The 16302-nt window shown below is 38.1% G+C and overlaps 1 protein-coding gene across 2 annotated transcripts; it reads left to right on the forward strand.

Annotated features, from left to right (window-relative positions):
• Window positions 1–9901: 9901 nt before the first annotated feature.
• Window positions 9902–16205, forward strand: LOC114256978 (ABC transporter B family member 4). Of its 2 annotated transcripts, none has more exons than XM_028196693.2 (12): window positions 9902–10490; window positions 10800–10854; window positions 11001–11176; window positions 11293–11514; window positions 11630–11868; window positions 11990–12515; window positions 12629–12902; window positions 13065–13948; window positions 14275–14541; window positions 14650–14913; window positions 15027–15320; window positions 15493–16205. In XM_028196693.2, exons 1-12 carry the CDS (start codon window positions 10071–10073, stop codon window positions 15844–15846), a joined length of 3975 nt encoding a protein of 1324 aa, XP_028052494.2. In that variant the 5' UTR covers window positions 9902–10070; the 3' UTR covers window positions 15847–16205. The 2 variants fall into 2 exon arrangements, with proteins under 2 accessions (XP_028052494.2, XP_082768943.1); XM_082912817.1 differs by having other exon boundaries at window positions 10310–10392.
• The last annotated feature ends 97 nt before the right edge of the window (window positions 16206–16302 follow it).

Below are 16302 nucleotides of genomic sequence, written 5' to 3' on the forward strand. Positions count from 1 at the left end.
TAAATGGGCCAGAGGCCGTTTTGACAAGAATGAATGGATGGGCCATAAGTCGTTTTGACATGAATGAATGGGCCAGAGGCCGTTTTGACACAAATGAATGGGCCAAAGGCCGTTTTGAGACGAATGAATGAATGGGCCAGAGGCCGTTTCGACATGAATAAATGAATGGGCCAAAAGCCAATTTGATACGAATAAATGAATGGGCCAAAGATCAGTTGACATAAATGAAAATATGAATTGGGCCCAAAGCTGTTTGAAATATGTTGTTCTACATATCGTTTGTATAACTTCTTTATTTGATATTATTCACTGGGCTATCGCTCACGCTCATTCATGTGTTTGTAGGTGAGCCAAGAGAAGTCCAGACCCAGCCCCAGTGATGTCTGTGTGGAACAACAAAGGTTTTGAAGAATCAACCCTTGCGTCTCACGCACGAGACCCGCCTTCGCCTTTTGTCATTCTGTTTTATTTTGTCATGTGGGCGAAATCTTTGAATATGTTGTATATAGTTTTCTTGGGTTGACTTAGACTTATATGATCCTGTATGTACAGAACCTTGTGTAGTACATATTTTGTTGTGAGTTATTAATATACATACATATGGTTTGTTATGATGTGTCATGTAAGCATAGCTCTATAGACAAAGCTTTAAATTGCTTCCGTTTGGCCCTCATTAACTCTGTTAACATACATTTGGTTTGGTTTGAGGCCGTAGGTAATCTCATGATTACTGGCCGGTTATGTCCTCAACCCACAGGGGTGGGGGCGGGGGCAGGGGCGGGGACGGGTTCTGGTCATGACAATGGTCCAAGTTGGTTATGGCAAAATTGCCACACGCGCGCCGCCCGCCCTCCCAGATCGGGCCGGATCCGGGTTCGTGGATCGTGAATCGTGGATCTTGGGCTTGGGCTTGAGGGAATAGGCTAGGTTTGGGCTGCGCCGGATTGGTGGTCCACTAACTTATTCTTTTTGGGCTAGGTCTATTGTAGCAGGCCCAAGTCTATTACAGAAATGTATATATACATATGTGTATATTGTGTGTAACTCACACTTTGAATTCTCATCAGTTTTATGCATTATTCCAGCAGTTTTGCAGGAGTAATAGCCTCCATTAGTGGCCAGCCTTGATGGCTGGAGACCCCACTGTGTATAAGACGAGACTCATCTCTCTTGGTTTGGTACAGAATATGTTGCCTTCCAATCATATAGTTAATTTGCTTGTTCTTATAAAATCTTTCATGTGTGAGAGAGAGTACTGCCATTGTCGATTCGCCAATCTAATAGAAGGTGCTTCTAAGTTAGTCGATTTAAGCCATCTTATCCTGAGAGACAGAAGTTGACGTTCCTCCAGCACCCACAGTGAGGTAGCTAATCTGTTTTAAGGACATTGTGGTACCACACAGAATTTGGTTTGATTCCTCGTCTTTCAGTATATTATATGATATGTATTTCTGTATTATGCTCTACAATGTAATATGGATTTATTTGGTGTTCTACTATTTAATTTAACAAATCATAAATCTATTTATTTTGTTTAATTGTACATTTTTAATAACAGTAAATTTTTAAAACAATTAAAAATAATAATATTTTATTTTTAGTTTCTCATTCAAAACTTGAATCAACAGGACATGTCACTGTATAGAGGCATTAATTGGAGCTTTTTGTTCTCTATTTGTTATTATTATTTCTATGCAGTTTTGATTGTTCATTAACAAGGAGAAGGAGGAGAGAAGATGAAAGGCAAATGGCAGATGAAATAGTAGCCAAGCCAGACCGCCAGCAACTACGGAGTTCCGAGTAGGTTTAAGATTTTATTAGCTCACATATTATTTTTTGTGTATTAGATGAACAATCTAAATATGTTGGCTTCGTTTGGAGAGTGGGCTGATTTTTTGACTTTTAATTTGTTTTAATTATTTTAGCCTGGGATTAACAAGTCTGGTTTTGAAAGGGGTTTTGATTTTTTTTATTTTTTTATGAGAGAAAGAATGTAATGATTATGAATTTGATATGATGTTCTGTCTTATTATTAAGTTAAAAAACTATTTTATTTTTTGTGACTAAAAAAAAAAGCGGCAAAACCTTCTTCCCCGACATAGACAAAGAGAGTCATAAGTTGAATATTCCTCTTTCGGTCTTGAGAGATTATCTATGAATATTGAACTTAGAATCGAAGTCTGGCAGCGGAAGCATCTGCTTTTGTTAGTAATGGGCGCCCATGTGGCATGACCATTAAATTTGATTTTGAATCCTTATCCAAATAGGTTTTGATTTTGAAATCAAACCTATTTAGGATAACCACTCTTGAAACAGACGTTATCAGTTTGAACTGATATAGATAGATATAATATATATTAGATATTATTTGTATCTTAACTGATATGGATAGATATTATAATATATTAAAATATTTGTTATATGGTTATGGGTAATCCAAGAGAGAAAACAACGTAGGTTTTGTTTTCTACCCATATTCTGACTCTCTCCCAAGAAACAACGATCAAAGTCATTTTGCACTGTGGTTTTGTGTGGGTGATATTCACCATTGTAATATCACCCCACTGCTGGGATTGATTTATCAGACTCTGGAAGCACGTGATTTATCCACGAGGTTCTATCATCGAAAGGTATGATATGATTATTTTATCCGCTGCATAATTGTTTGTTTTTATTTACATTGGTATCAGAGCCATTGATGGATATTTTCGTGTTTCTATTTTTACATGCGTATATATACATGTATATGCATGAATATTAATGGAGGAGGAAGATGAAGTGCACGGTTTTCTTTTTTGCATTTTAACTCCATTTAGATTGAGAGAGTGATATACCTCAATTTTATGTTGCTTAAATGTTATTTTTTATGCCATAAATGTTTTTATTGTGAAAAATGGAGTCCGTCAGTACAAAAATCGGACCGGAAAACACCCGGGAAGGCGGCGCGTGTGATTCACGCGCTGTATGACGCCGAGTAGCATCCCCACGCGCCTCCACGCGCTGAGCGCGTTAGGCACGCGCCCCCCACGCGCCCCACGCGCGATCTGTCAGCTTCCTTCCACACGCGCGCGTTAGCCGCGCCGCTTCCAGCCGCGCCACGTGTGCGACACACGCGCGCCATGCGCCGCGCCACGCCGACTCGCGCCGAGTTGCGCTGAGCCGCGAGCCGAGCCGTTTTTCCCCCTGGCTTGGCTCTAAGGCTCTGTTTGTTTGTTTTTTAATTCTGAATTGCGTTAATTAGCCATAATTTATTCGTTATAGCTTTGTTTTAAGCATGGTTGGTACCCTTAGACTCAGAATTAATTTTTCTACATTCTGTAAAATTTTGAAAATTTTACGAAAATAAAAAATATTTTTTCTGAGTTAATAATTCATTTTTTATGCTTTAAAATGATTCTGGTATTACATAAATAATTTTCTGGGGTTGAAATTTTTATTGTGGACTTCTGAAATGTTTTAATATCTACTGGTAATATTGTCTCATTTTATCAGTTTCTGGATTTTTTATTTCTAATTTTATGTGTATTTATTAGTCATTTAAAATTTCAGAATATTTCAGAACAATGTACATTTTAATTATGGCATAATCTGAATATTGTTTCTGTTTGCTAGTTTCTGGTTTTTTTATTTCTAATTTTATGTGTGTTTAATTAGTTATTTAAAATTCCAGAAAATACCAGAAAATTTCAGGATGATGTACTTTCTGTTATGGCATAATTTAAATATTGAATACATCATATTTTTTTTTTGGGTTTGTAATATGTTGTAATTAGAAGAGCATGATTATTTATTTATTTATTAGAATTCCATTATTAAATAAATATAGCATGAGTTATTTGTAGATTTACATTAAAATGCTATTGTATGGAATTTATCATGCTTTGTATATGCCATAGTCAGTGGGAGGTTATTCGGTTGAGAGAAATCTTTGTAGATTAACTCCCGAAAACCAATATTTTTGCGCATAAATTAAACTAAATTTTGGATAATTGTCACTTGTGGCGCAAGAGATGATTACGAGCATAGCGGATTTTCGATCTTGCGACTTGTGTAATATTGTCACTATTTAATTTAGATTTTTGCGGCAAAATTATATTATGCTAATCAAATTAATCCCAATGCGAATTTCTCTCTAAATTGATTTAGCTTATGGAAGTTAATTTGGTTGACCTAAACTTAGTAGAGATGTTCAAATGTGAACAAACTAATCCCATTCTTTAGATGAGCGAAAGTCTTGGAGACTTTAGGTCAAACCTTAATTGAGCCAAAGTAAGGAAACATGACTCAAAGTCGCCGTGTTTTTGTTGCCTTGTTTGGCACAATAAAAACTAATGTGTGCGCTATAGTTAGCGGCACGCTACATAGTTTTGGTTGGCGAGTTTTGGAGTTATGAAATTAGTAAGCCCTCAATAGATCTGTATATGATCTTGACTAATGAGCTGCGCGGATTGACTTTGTAATTTGACTTGTAAATAATGTTACATCATTGGATGAAGTAACATTCAAGAGTCACGTCATCCGAGAAATGCGAGCTTAAATAAATTAGTCATTAAGTGTAAGACGAGTAGCCAGTACGAGCAGTGTTTTGCTCTCTACCCAATTATTGGGAGTGGATTGAGCGAAATTTCATGCACTATAATAGTGTGCGTTGAAATATCACGTGAAGTTAAAAGATTAGCGCTTAGAAGCTGCAAAATCTATTAACACTGAGTGAAAAGATTAGCGCTTAGTGGCTGCAAAATCTATTAGCATTGCCAACTTGTCTAAGTGTGGACACTTACTGTTTCCACACTTGAGTGTGAAACATGGATGAGGTGCTTCTTTGTGTGATTCCTTTACTAGGCTAACGTTTTGAATAACATTTACCACTAAGCGCAAACGTTGCAGCATAGTAATGAAAAGGTTAAGGCTGACAAGGTTGTTATGACTCTAAGAATTTAACGCATCGCTTGTAAGAGCATTGTGTTGAATTAGACTCTTTAGCCTAATTCGCGCTTAAGTTACTTCAGGAGCTATCATAGTTGATAGCTTATTCTCTCCTTCTTGTGGATAGTAGAATTAATTGCAAGTAACTATGAAGCGAGAAATAGAGATGGCAATAGGAGTATCGTCATCTTTCAACTAGATGTATTAAAGTGTATGGAGAATAAAATTGACTTGAAGGTGCAGGGGATTAGCACTTACTAGTTAAATTTGCGACTTAGGCGCAGTTGATATCTCCATGATATCCTTTTTATGATCTAGTGAATATGACTTAGTCGTGAGTCATTACCTAGTTGGGCCTAAACCTTTAAAACTTGTCTTCGAGAACTCACACATTAAGATGATTGGAATTAGTTTATGACATTGGTCATGAACCAGTGGCTTATTATACTTAATCACATTAATGAGATGATGACACGATGGTTTGAGTAGGCCTTCTCGGGCCCACTCGCTTATGACATCCTGCTCTCATGTGAATGTGTAACTTTGTTCGCAATGGGTGCGCACAAGTAAGTAGGAAAGCCGCAGAAGGTCATTTGTTTTGGCGCATTTAGTCCACTATGATATTTTGTGACTAGATATGTGTGAGGGTACAATAGCTAAGCCTCAATCTTGACACATTTATAGATTACGATACGCATCTGAGTCAAGACTATTTGATCTCCCATAAGTCAAAAGTTTTGAGATGATTTTTGACATTGCACATATGAGGTCGAGATCAATTAGATAAGAGTTTTTTGTGCTTTTAGTTTTGACCAAGGTGGCGAGTATCTATTTGAGTTATTTTTTCAGAAAAACTCTGTGAAGAGAGATGGATGCTTAGAACATTGATTATTCCTAGTACTCAACAACACATTGGTGTAGTAGAGATAAGGAATTAAATATTGTTAATGTTAGGTAGATAATGGCGCAAAATGTTTCCCAATTGGGAATTGCACTAGTTTGTTGCCTATATCCCTAACTAAGTGCCCTCCATATCAGTTTTTACACTCCATTTTGAGTAATGGGTTAGCAGAGAGCCATCTATGGGCGATCTGTAACCATTAAGCAGCTTATCTTTATTCTACTTCTCATAAGATTGCGAAGTTAAGACCTAGGGTTCTATAGCGCATTATTGTATGCTGTCTTGTAAACACAAAGGGTCGTGTGGCGCATTATTGTATGCGGTCATGCAAACCCTCCGGGTCATGTGCATATAGGTAAGCAGCTTTGTGGTAGTGTAACTAAGTCACATAAAGTTTTATTAGTAAAGGTGACGTGAATAGAGTTTTCGGAACTCTATAAGATGGAGAATTCCAAGCATAGCGCTCTATGTAGCCTAGTTGAGAATGGAAAGAAATTTCCAATATCCTAGGGACAGTGGGAGCGATGTGCCTACTAATGGATTACTCCATTAGAGAAGAATACTCTACATTCTTAGTTGCGTGGTAGCAAATGTGAAAATTTTCCACGTCATCACTGGGTGATTGAGAGGGAAACATTCATGATTGCTCCGCAAGATGATAAAGAGCCTAGGATAATGCCTAAGGCTCTAGTCCCCTATTTTTTGAAAGTGGATCAATGTTGCGCAGTTTAAGACAAAGTCTTTGAGGATTAACCAATTTTTATAATTTGGTTGACTTTCCATTATGACGCAAAACTGTTATAAAGTTATGCGTAATTTGGATAGTCATTTTTGAGGCATAAGGCTCGCTAGATACCGAATGGTCGCACCATTGAGGAAAGTGTAGACCATGAGAAGACTTCCTCCTGGGGAGTGAGGTTATTTTGACTTAGGCTATAATTGACATAAGTTCGGAACATTGATTTGTGGACATTGTGACCCGATTTCTCATTAGAGAATTGGATAAGTAGATCCGTAGGGATTTACCTTCTGCTTTTATGGTAAAAAGTTAGGAGCGCAAAAAGGTTGCTAGTTCCAATAAATCTTTTACAGCCTAAAGCAGTTATCCAAACAGTGGTTCTTAGATTTCGTCAAGCCATGATAGGGCAACGATGATCGATGAAGACCACTGAGGCATGATCAATGGTCCAAAAGAAGTTTTTCCTTACTTAGTCATTATGAGCCAGGAATTTATAAGGTTGTCGCCACCTAGGGTGGGCAGTCCTCCATTTTAGATATGATGGACATGGGTGATGTAATTCATATGCTCGGATGTACGATCCTTAGGGATTGTTTTAAGAAAATTCTCGGTCTGTCTTCGATGACTTACATAGAGAATATCTTAGAATGATTCTAGATGCAAAATTGCAAATCCATTGACTTACCTATCGGTAAAAGCCAGAGCCTTAGCTATTGAGTGAATCCTCAGATTATCTTTGGGAGAAACAGATGACCTATATTCCTTGATCTTTTCTTTGTTGTGGGAGCCTAAAGTACGCTATGTGGGCGTATTCGGCATGATAAGTGTTATCTTTGATAAATGGTTAACTGAGTTGTTCAGACTTTGACCTTGCTCATTAGACTGTGGATAAAATGCTTTATTAGAAGCATATTAATTTGCTCATTGTAAAATTCAATGCGCTGGTTGGGCGCATCTGCGCTAGTTGGGCGCATTAAGAATGAACGCAAATTGGTCACCAAAAATATCTTTAGAGAGGTTATTGCGCAAGAGGTAGTGATCTTAAATCATTTCATGTGAGGCGCACATGGTGGATTCCGTTGTATATACTTATCGCAAGAGGTGCTGATATGGCTTATGTTTGGAATCCATAATTGCGCAAGCTGTGGTCATTTTTTTTTAAATCGATCACTTATTTTGAGATGATGGGATGTTGACACTATTATGGTTTGTGTCATAATGATTAGCAGATGATGATGTCAGCAGGCAAGATTGGCTCACTCACACGAGCAATCGCCCTTGGCGCTTGGGAGCGAGCAAGGATGAGACTGGTGGTTTATTTTATTCGGAGCCAAGAGAGGCTTAAATCATCCACTATGTATGTCGCCTTGGTTATAACCAAGATGAGGTCGTGTTAAGGACCAAACATGGATGTTAGTACCCACTTTCCATGTTGTGCCTGTTATGATTAGCCAGATGCGAGATCTCATTTGGCGCCTAGAAGGCGAGCAAATAGAGAATTCGGGTTAGGCGCTAGAAAGCGACTAGACTAATATCTGTACGGTGTATCGAGTATGACGTCACTCTTTATGGAAGAGTTACTCCACCGTAACATATATTCATACTATATGTGCTTAGCGACCGAGTAATGAGGTGAGAGAATGGATCCCTGCTTCCTCACCGTGTGAGTCTTACGAGTCATTATTGATATGACTTTCATTTATGTACCCTTTTGTGACTTTTGACTATGTCATAAGGTAAGGGGTTGATGTTCTGCTACTTTGGTATGTTGCCTGCGGTCATGCATGATTCGGCCTTAAGGGACATCACTGGGAAAGCGGTCAATCCTAAACTAAATGGCATGAGTGCAAAGGGAAGATCATCTAGTATTACACCACTGTTGTATATTCACTGCCGGCAACTCACATCGCTCTGTATGAGAGGCGAATTGAGTGTGAATATATTGCAAGAATTGAGAGGGTCAAACATGCTCTTTTTGAGGGATTAGAGATGTTTTTTGGACCGGTGTAATTAGATGGGTCTGGGGTATATGAGACACTATTTCTTTTCTTTTTGGGTTGATGTCTCTATGCTGGCTCATTTTGAGTTTCTAGTATAGAGCTCCCACATGCAGGTGTTCTCAGCAGTCGCACGGTGCAGTGGCTAGTATGAGATTGTTCATTTTTTGGGAGATTGAGATAAAGATGTGGCAGTGTCATGCCAACTCGTGTGCGAGTGGGAGATGTTAGTAATGGGCGCCCATGTGGCATGACCATTAAATTTGATTTTGAATCCTTATCCAAATAGGTTTTGATTTTGAAATCAAACCTATTTAGGATAACCACTCTTGAAACAGACGTTATCAGTTTGAACTGATATAGATAGATATAATATATATTAGATATTATCTGTATCTTAACTGATATGGATAGATATTATAATATATTAAAATATTTGTTATATGGTTATGGGTAATCCAAGAGAGAAAACAACGTAGGTTTTGTTTTCTACCCATATTCTGACTCTCTCCCAAGAAACAACGATCAAAGTCATTTTGCACTGTGGTTTTGTGTGGGTGATATTCACCATTGTAATATCACCCCACTGCTGGGATTGATTTATCAGACTCTGGAAGCACGTGATTTATCCACGAGGTTCTATCATCGAAAGGTATGATATGATTATTTTATCCGCTGCATAATTGTTTGTTTTTATTTACAGCTTTATCAGAGACTTGGGAGACTGAGGCAAGTTTGCATAATTAGGACAAATAATAATAATAATAATAATAATATAAAATAGTGCGAGAGAGAGTTGGTGTGTGTTGGTTAGACCTGTGAAAATTATCACGAGTTTTATGATGATGATTTGTTTAATTTGTAAGTGCGTATAGATTATTTACTAAAAAAATAAATTGATTTGATAATGATTATTAAAGAAAATTATGTAACTATGATTAACAAATTAATTTAATATTTGACACGAATGCTTGTTGTCCATTTGATCTTTGAAGCTGAATGTTCAAGTCAAGTGAAGGATCGAGCAGTCCTCCTCTTCTGATTTCCATGATGATGATAATAATAACAACAATTTTAAATATAGAAAATGCTGCTCTATTAATTAGGATTAGGATTAGGATTATGATACAGCTGCGCTCCATCATAGAAGTTTCCTTATTGCTTAGCTTCCTGTATGCTGCTAGTGTGATTTGATGGATGATGATATATCATCGTTAACAACAAAAACAAAAACACAAAAACAAAAACAAAAATACAGAAACAAAAGAACAAAAACAAAAGAACAAAAACTGTTTGACAGTTGATGCTATTTGCCCATTTTTCATATCCAGCGACAGCGGTAAAGTTTATGCTTGTCAGACGTCTCATCGATCATTTCATTTTCAGCTTGTGTTTTACTGCTTCTTTCTTCTTGGCGTTACCATCAATATTTCCTTGTGATTGCAACTGAAATTTTGTATAAATTATAGTCTTGAATTTGATTGAAGAAGAAGAAATTGTTGGTAATATGGCATTGGCAGTGGAGAATGGGTTGGAATTCCAGCAGCAGGAGAAGGAGGAGGAGGAGGAAGCCACCACATCAAGAAGCCTTGCAGTTGAAACAGATCCAGAGGCAGAGGCCACCACTTCCGGCACATCAAGTTCCACCGGCACAAATGGAATTGAGCAGCAGCAGCAGCAGCAGCAGAAGAAGAAGAAGAAGAAGAAGAAGAAGGAAGAGGAAGAGAGCACCAACACAAACACTCTTCCTTTTTTCAAGCTCTTCTCTTTTGCAGACTCCGCAGATGTTGTGCTGATGCTCTTTGGTACAATTGCTGCGGTTGGGAACGGTATATGCATGCCCCTCATGACTGTTCTTTTCGGCGAATTAATTGATTCTTTTGGACAAAACCAAAACAACAAACAAATCGTTCGCGTTGTTTCTAAGGTAACAACAAACAAAAAAAAAAAAACAATACAACACAACACAACACAAAATTCACTCAATTTTTCTTTCCCATTTATGTTTTATTTTTCTTCATTCCTAAGCCAGCTATCATGAGAGAGACATGTAATTGAAATTAACAGTTTTCTATGCTGTATACTTTTTAATCTTCTCCTCTGTCCGTCCAGTAGCACACTTTTTATTTAAGGAAGCTTGATTGCTAATTGATTTAAATTTTAATGCGAAGTTAATATTTCTTAGTAATTTGAGAAATATCTCTGTTTGTTCTCTCTCTCTCTCTCTACATTTTAGGTATCACTGAAATTGGTCTATTTGGCATTGGGGGCTGGTGTGGCAGCATTTCTCCGTAAGTGCATCTAAATCCAACCTCCATATGGAGTATTATTATTGTGCCATCGCCATTCGCCACTAATGGTTTGAAAGAAGGAAAAAAAAAAGTGCGAAAGTGTTTTTGTGTTGATGTTTGTTTTTTTCTTTTTTCTTTTTTGTTAGAGGTGGCTTGCTGGATGGCAACGGGAGAGCGACAAGCAGCAAGAATAAGGAGTCTTTATCTGAAAACTATAATGAGACAAGATGTCGCTTTCTTTGATAAGGAAACCAATACAGGTGAAGTTGTTGGTCGAATATCAGGTGACACTATTCTCATTCAAGATGCTATGGGTGAGAAGGTACCACTCCCCCAACCCCCCTAAAACAGCAAACATATACATACCAACACTCCACATATATTCTCTTGCATTAATAGCACATACGTGTCCTTATATTTTGTTTCAATGAATTGCAGGTTGGGAAATTTATACAACTGTTGTCCACATTTGTGGGAGGGTTTGTGATAGCATTAATCAAGGGATGGTTACTTACGCTTGTCTTGTTATTCTGTATTCCTATACTTGTAATAGCTGGTGGAGCTACATCTATTGCTGTAGCCAAAATGGCATCCCGTGGACAAAATGCTTATGCTAAAGCAGCAACAATAGTCGAACAAACTATTGGCTCAATTAGAACTGTATGTAACTAATCCATACCTACCGATTGATTAACTTTAACATGTTTTTAATTAGTTTTGTGGTTTTTCTTTTCTACAATCAATTATGTTCACCTCTAAGTTTCCCATATCTTAGGTTGCATCATTTACTGGGGAGAGGCAAGCTGTAATTAATTACAATAAAACTCTCGTACATGCTCACAAGTCAGGTGTTCAAGAAGGCTTGGCAGCTGGATTGGGTTTTGGAGTAGCTATGTTTGTCGCATACTGCACTTTTTCTTTGGCTATATGGTTTGGTGCAAGGATGATATTAGAAAAGGGATATACCGGAGGCGAAGTGCTCAATGTGATTATTGTTGTGCTGACTGGTTCCACGTGAGTTCTGTTTACTTCTGAACCATTTTCCTAGTAGCTCTCTCTAAAACTAAATAGGAAAATGTTCCAAATTCATTCATTTTATACATTTAAGTTTTTTGGTGTAATATGGCTGTTTCAGGTCACTTGGGCAAGCATCACCTTGTATGAGTGCATTTGCCGCAGGTCAAGCTGCAGCGTTCAAGATGTTTGAGACCATAGCTAGAAAGCCAGAGATAGATGCATATGACCCCAGGGGGAAGCAATTAGATGACATTAACGGTGATATAGAGTTGAGGGATATTTATTTTAGTTATCCAACCAGACCAGATGACCAAATATTCGGTGGTTTTTCACTTTCCATCCCTAGTGGCATGACAGCAGCTTTGGTTGGACAGAGTGGAAGTGGAAAGTCAACAGTAATCAGTCTGATAGAGAGATTTTATGATCCACAAGCTGGTGAAGTTCTTATAGATGGTATTAATATCAAAAACTTCCAGCTAAAGTGGATTAGGAGAAAAATTGGTCTGGTAAGCCAAGAGCCTGCGTTGTTTACGTGCAGCATCAAGGACAATATTGCCTATGGAAAGGATGGTGCAACCACTGAAGAGATTCAAGCAGCAGCTGAGCTAGCCAATGCTGCTAAATTCATTGATAAACTGCCTCAGGTTCTAAGTTCTTCGCCCTTTTTGATTCTTTTTTTCTTATGTATTCTATCTATTCACTTCCATAATCTAGTTAATTATTTATTTTACCTTTGTATTTTAAAAATTGGATTTAGGGACTGGACACCATGGTGGGTGAGCATGGAACTCAGTTGTCTGGTGGACAGAAACAGAGAGTTGCCATAGCCAGAGCAATACTAAAAGACCCACGAATTCTACTCCTAGATGAAGCAACAAGTGCACTTGATGCAGAATCTGAGAGGATTGTCCAGGAAGCATTGGACAGGATAATGGTCAAGAGAACTACTGTCATTGTTGCCCATCGCTTGAGCACAGTGAGGAATGCCGACATGATCGCAGTGATTCACCAAGGAAAAATAGTTGAAAAAGGTATCTTATGAACAGCCTTGCTAATTAGGCAACAAATTGAGGAGTAACATAAATGTTTTTCTATAAAACAAATGCTTCTTTCATACTTTATTTAAAATATGTGCCACAGCTATGATAAAGAAATATTCATCCTGTTTATCATCGTATGTGTTAATCGATCAGGGTCACACTCAGAGCTACTCAAGGATCCAGAAGGAGCATACCATCAGCTTATAAGATTACAAGAAGTGAGCAGAGATTCTGAACAAGTTGTAGTGGCCCAAGACAAATCAGAATCTATTATCAAATTGAGTAGGCAGTCAAGTCAACAAATGTCATTCCTACCTTCCGTAAGTCGTGGATCCTCTGGGGCAGGAAATAGCAGCCCCCACCTTTCAGTTTCATTTGGTCTACCTACAGGTTTCAATGTTCCTGAAACTGCATTAACAGAAGCTGACGCCTCATACCTACAGCCGTCAGACAAGCCTCCGAAAGTCCCACTGCGACGACTTGCCTATCTCAACAAACCAGAGGTTCCTGTGCTGATAGCAGGAACTATAGCTGCAATTGTTAATGGCTCAATATTTCCAATTTTTGGTCTACTTCTTTCGACTGTGATTAAAACGTTTTATGAGCCACCCCATGAATTAAGGAAAGATTCAAATTTTTGGGCACTCATGTTTGTTGTCCTTGGACTTGTATCATTATTGGTACATCCAATGCGGGCATACTTCTTTTCGGTGGCTGGTTGTAAGTTGATAAAAAAGATCAGATCAATTTGTTTTGAAAAGGTGGTTCACATGGAGATCGGTTGGTTTGATGAGGTCGAGCACTCAACTGGAGCAATTGGAGCAAGGCTCTCTGCGGATGCAGCTACTGTACGGGCTTTGGTTGGAGATGCACTTGGTCAGCTTTTTCAGGACTCTGCAACAGCAGTTGCAGGATTGGCCATTGCTTTTCAAGCAAGTTGGCAGCTGGCACTAATTATCCTTTCTTTGATTCCTCTTATAGGACTGACTAGTTTTGTTCAAGTGAAGTTCCTAAAAGGGTTCAGTGCAGATGCAAAGGTTTGCTTTTAAACTCGTCATCATACATTTCACAATTGCAACATCCTGCAAAATTTTATGATTTGAAAGGAAACAATAACACCATCAATATTACTTAAGATTTAGGGCTGCCGTGAGTATACAAGGTGTTACCGTGTTCTAAAAAATAAAATTTCCATTTGAAAACCCCCATAAAATTTCTCTCTTGCACACGCAAGGCAGCCTTTCTGGAAAATGTTTTTTCAATCTAGCCATGATTTTAATTGAACTGTAAATTCTTTCCAAAAAATGAAAATTGAGTTTTTTCCCCTCATAATTCGTTAAGAATTGGACATAAATGTTTGTAGATGATGTATGAAGAAGCAAGCCAAGTTGCCAATGATGCTGTTGGAAGCATAAGAACAGTTGCTTCTTTCTGTGCAGAAGAAAAAGTGATGGAACTGTACAAAAAGAAATGTGAAGGACCTATGAAGACAGGGATAAGGCAAGGATTGATCAGTGGGATTGGTTTTGGGCTATCTTTTGCATTGTTTTTTTGTGTCTTTGCAACCAATTTCTATGTTGGAGCACGGCTAGTTGAGGATGGAAAAACAACATTGTCAGATGTTTTTCGTGTGAGTAATGAGTGCACATACTGTAATTCCATAATTATCTAAAAGCTAAACATGAAGAAACCAAATGACAGTTTCGATTCAATTGTTGTGAGTTTGCCTCTGCCGCAGGTTTTCTTGGCTCTGACTATGGCGGCCGTTGGAATTTCTCGATCAAGTTCGTTAGCCCCTGATTCTACTAAAGCCAAGACTGCTGCTGCTTCAATTTTTTCCATTCTTGACAGGAAGTCTAAGATAGACCCAAGTGATGAGTCCGGGATGACTTTAGAGAGTGTAACAGGAGAAATTGAGCTTCGGCACATAAGTTTCAAGTACTCAACTAGGCCAGATGTTCAAATTTTCCGTGACCTCAATTTGACCATTCATAGTGGCAAGGTAAAATTCTATCTTTCCATATGTATATTGTTTTAAAAGCTCTATTTTAGAAAGGGTGCATTCGTACAATTTCAGCTCCAAATTGTGTTGTGTTGTTAATCTAATCTTATCAGACGGTAGCTCTGGTGGGAGAAAGTGGATGTGGGAAATCAACGGTGATAGCATTGTTGCAACGGTTTTACGATCCTGATTCAGGTCATATAACATTAGACGGAATTGAGATTCAAAGGTTGAAATTGAAGTGGCTGAGGCAGCAAATAGGTCTGGTTAGTCAAGAACCAGTCCTGTTTAACGACACAATACATGCAAACATTGCATATGGAAAGGATGGAATTGCATCAGAAACAGAAATTTCAGCTGCATCAAAAATGGCAAATGCCCACACGTTCATTAGTGGGTTACAAGAGGTCAGGACACCGTCAGAAAAACAGTTGGAATTGTTTGCATTATTGATTCCTATTTAATAGTATATAATAGATATGTTGTTGCAATGTATTATTGTTATTATTATAACACAATTAGTATATAATAGGCTTGCCTTTTCGTTATTAACATTATTTTTGTTGTTAATTTTGGTAGGGATATGAGACGGTAGTAGGAGAGAGAGGAGTGCAATTGTCTGGGGGACAGAAGCAGCGGGTGGCCATAGCTCGGGCGATAGTGAAAAGTCCAAAGATACTACTGCTAGATGAGGCAACGAGTGCACTGGATGCTGAATCAGAAAGGGTCGTTCAAGATGCATTAGACAGAGTGGTTGTGAACCGGACAACTGTGGCGGTGGCACATAGATTATCAACAATAAAAAATGCAGATGTAATAGTGGTGGTGAAGAATGGTGTGATTGTAGAGAAGGGAAGGCATGAGACTCTCATCAACATCAGTGATGGTTTCTATGCCTCCTTGGCAGCACTTCACACGACTGCTTCATCCTAGCCAGCTAGACCTAGCCTTGTATAAACATCTTCGTCTGTCTTTCTTTCTTTCTTTCCATGGGGTTTTAGCTTCAACTTTGTTATATAAATAATCAACAATGCTAGAGGGCCACAATTTTTGTGACCACAATGGCTCAAAACTGCCAGAACGGCGTCGTTTTGAGTGCAAAACATGCCAAAACAGCGTCGTTTTGACAGTATTGTGGCCACAAAAATTGTGGCCCTCAAACATTTTCCATAAATAATACTAGTCTTCCAACTTTCTGTTTTATTTTGTTTTTTGGGTTGACTTTGTTCTTTGGGACAAAAAATTATAGAACAGTCAATCAAAAACAAAAACAAAAACAAAAGGAAAAGAAATATTCTGTTGTTTTCCCTTTTGGTCATGGTTAGATGATGATGCATTGGGTACTAATCAAAAGCTTATATCAGTTGCTGAATGAATACTTTGAATAAG

Source organism: Camellia sinensis, unplaced genomic scaffold (assembly GCF_055761805.1).
Source record: "Camellia sinensis isolate YWXY unplaced genomic scaffold, ASM5576180v1 Unanchor6, whole genome shotgun sequence".
Lineage (NCBI taxonomy): Eukaryota > Viridiplantae > Streptophyta > Magnoliopsida > Ericales > Theaceae > Camellia > Camellia sinensis.

Coding starts and splice junctions, on each gene's coding strand:
- LOC114256978 (XM_028196693.2), top strand. CDS start 10,071: ATGGCATTGGCAGTGGAGAATGGGTTGGAATTCCAGCAGCAGGAGAAG. Junction 10,491..10,799: donor TCGTTCGCGTTGTTTCTAAG/GTAACAACAAAC, acceptor TCTACATTTTAG/GTATCACTGAAATTGGTCTA. Junction 15,321..15,492: donor TCATTAGTGGGTTACAAGAG/GTCAGGACACCG, acceptor TAATTTTGGTAG/GGATATGAGACGGTAGTAGG.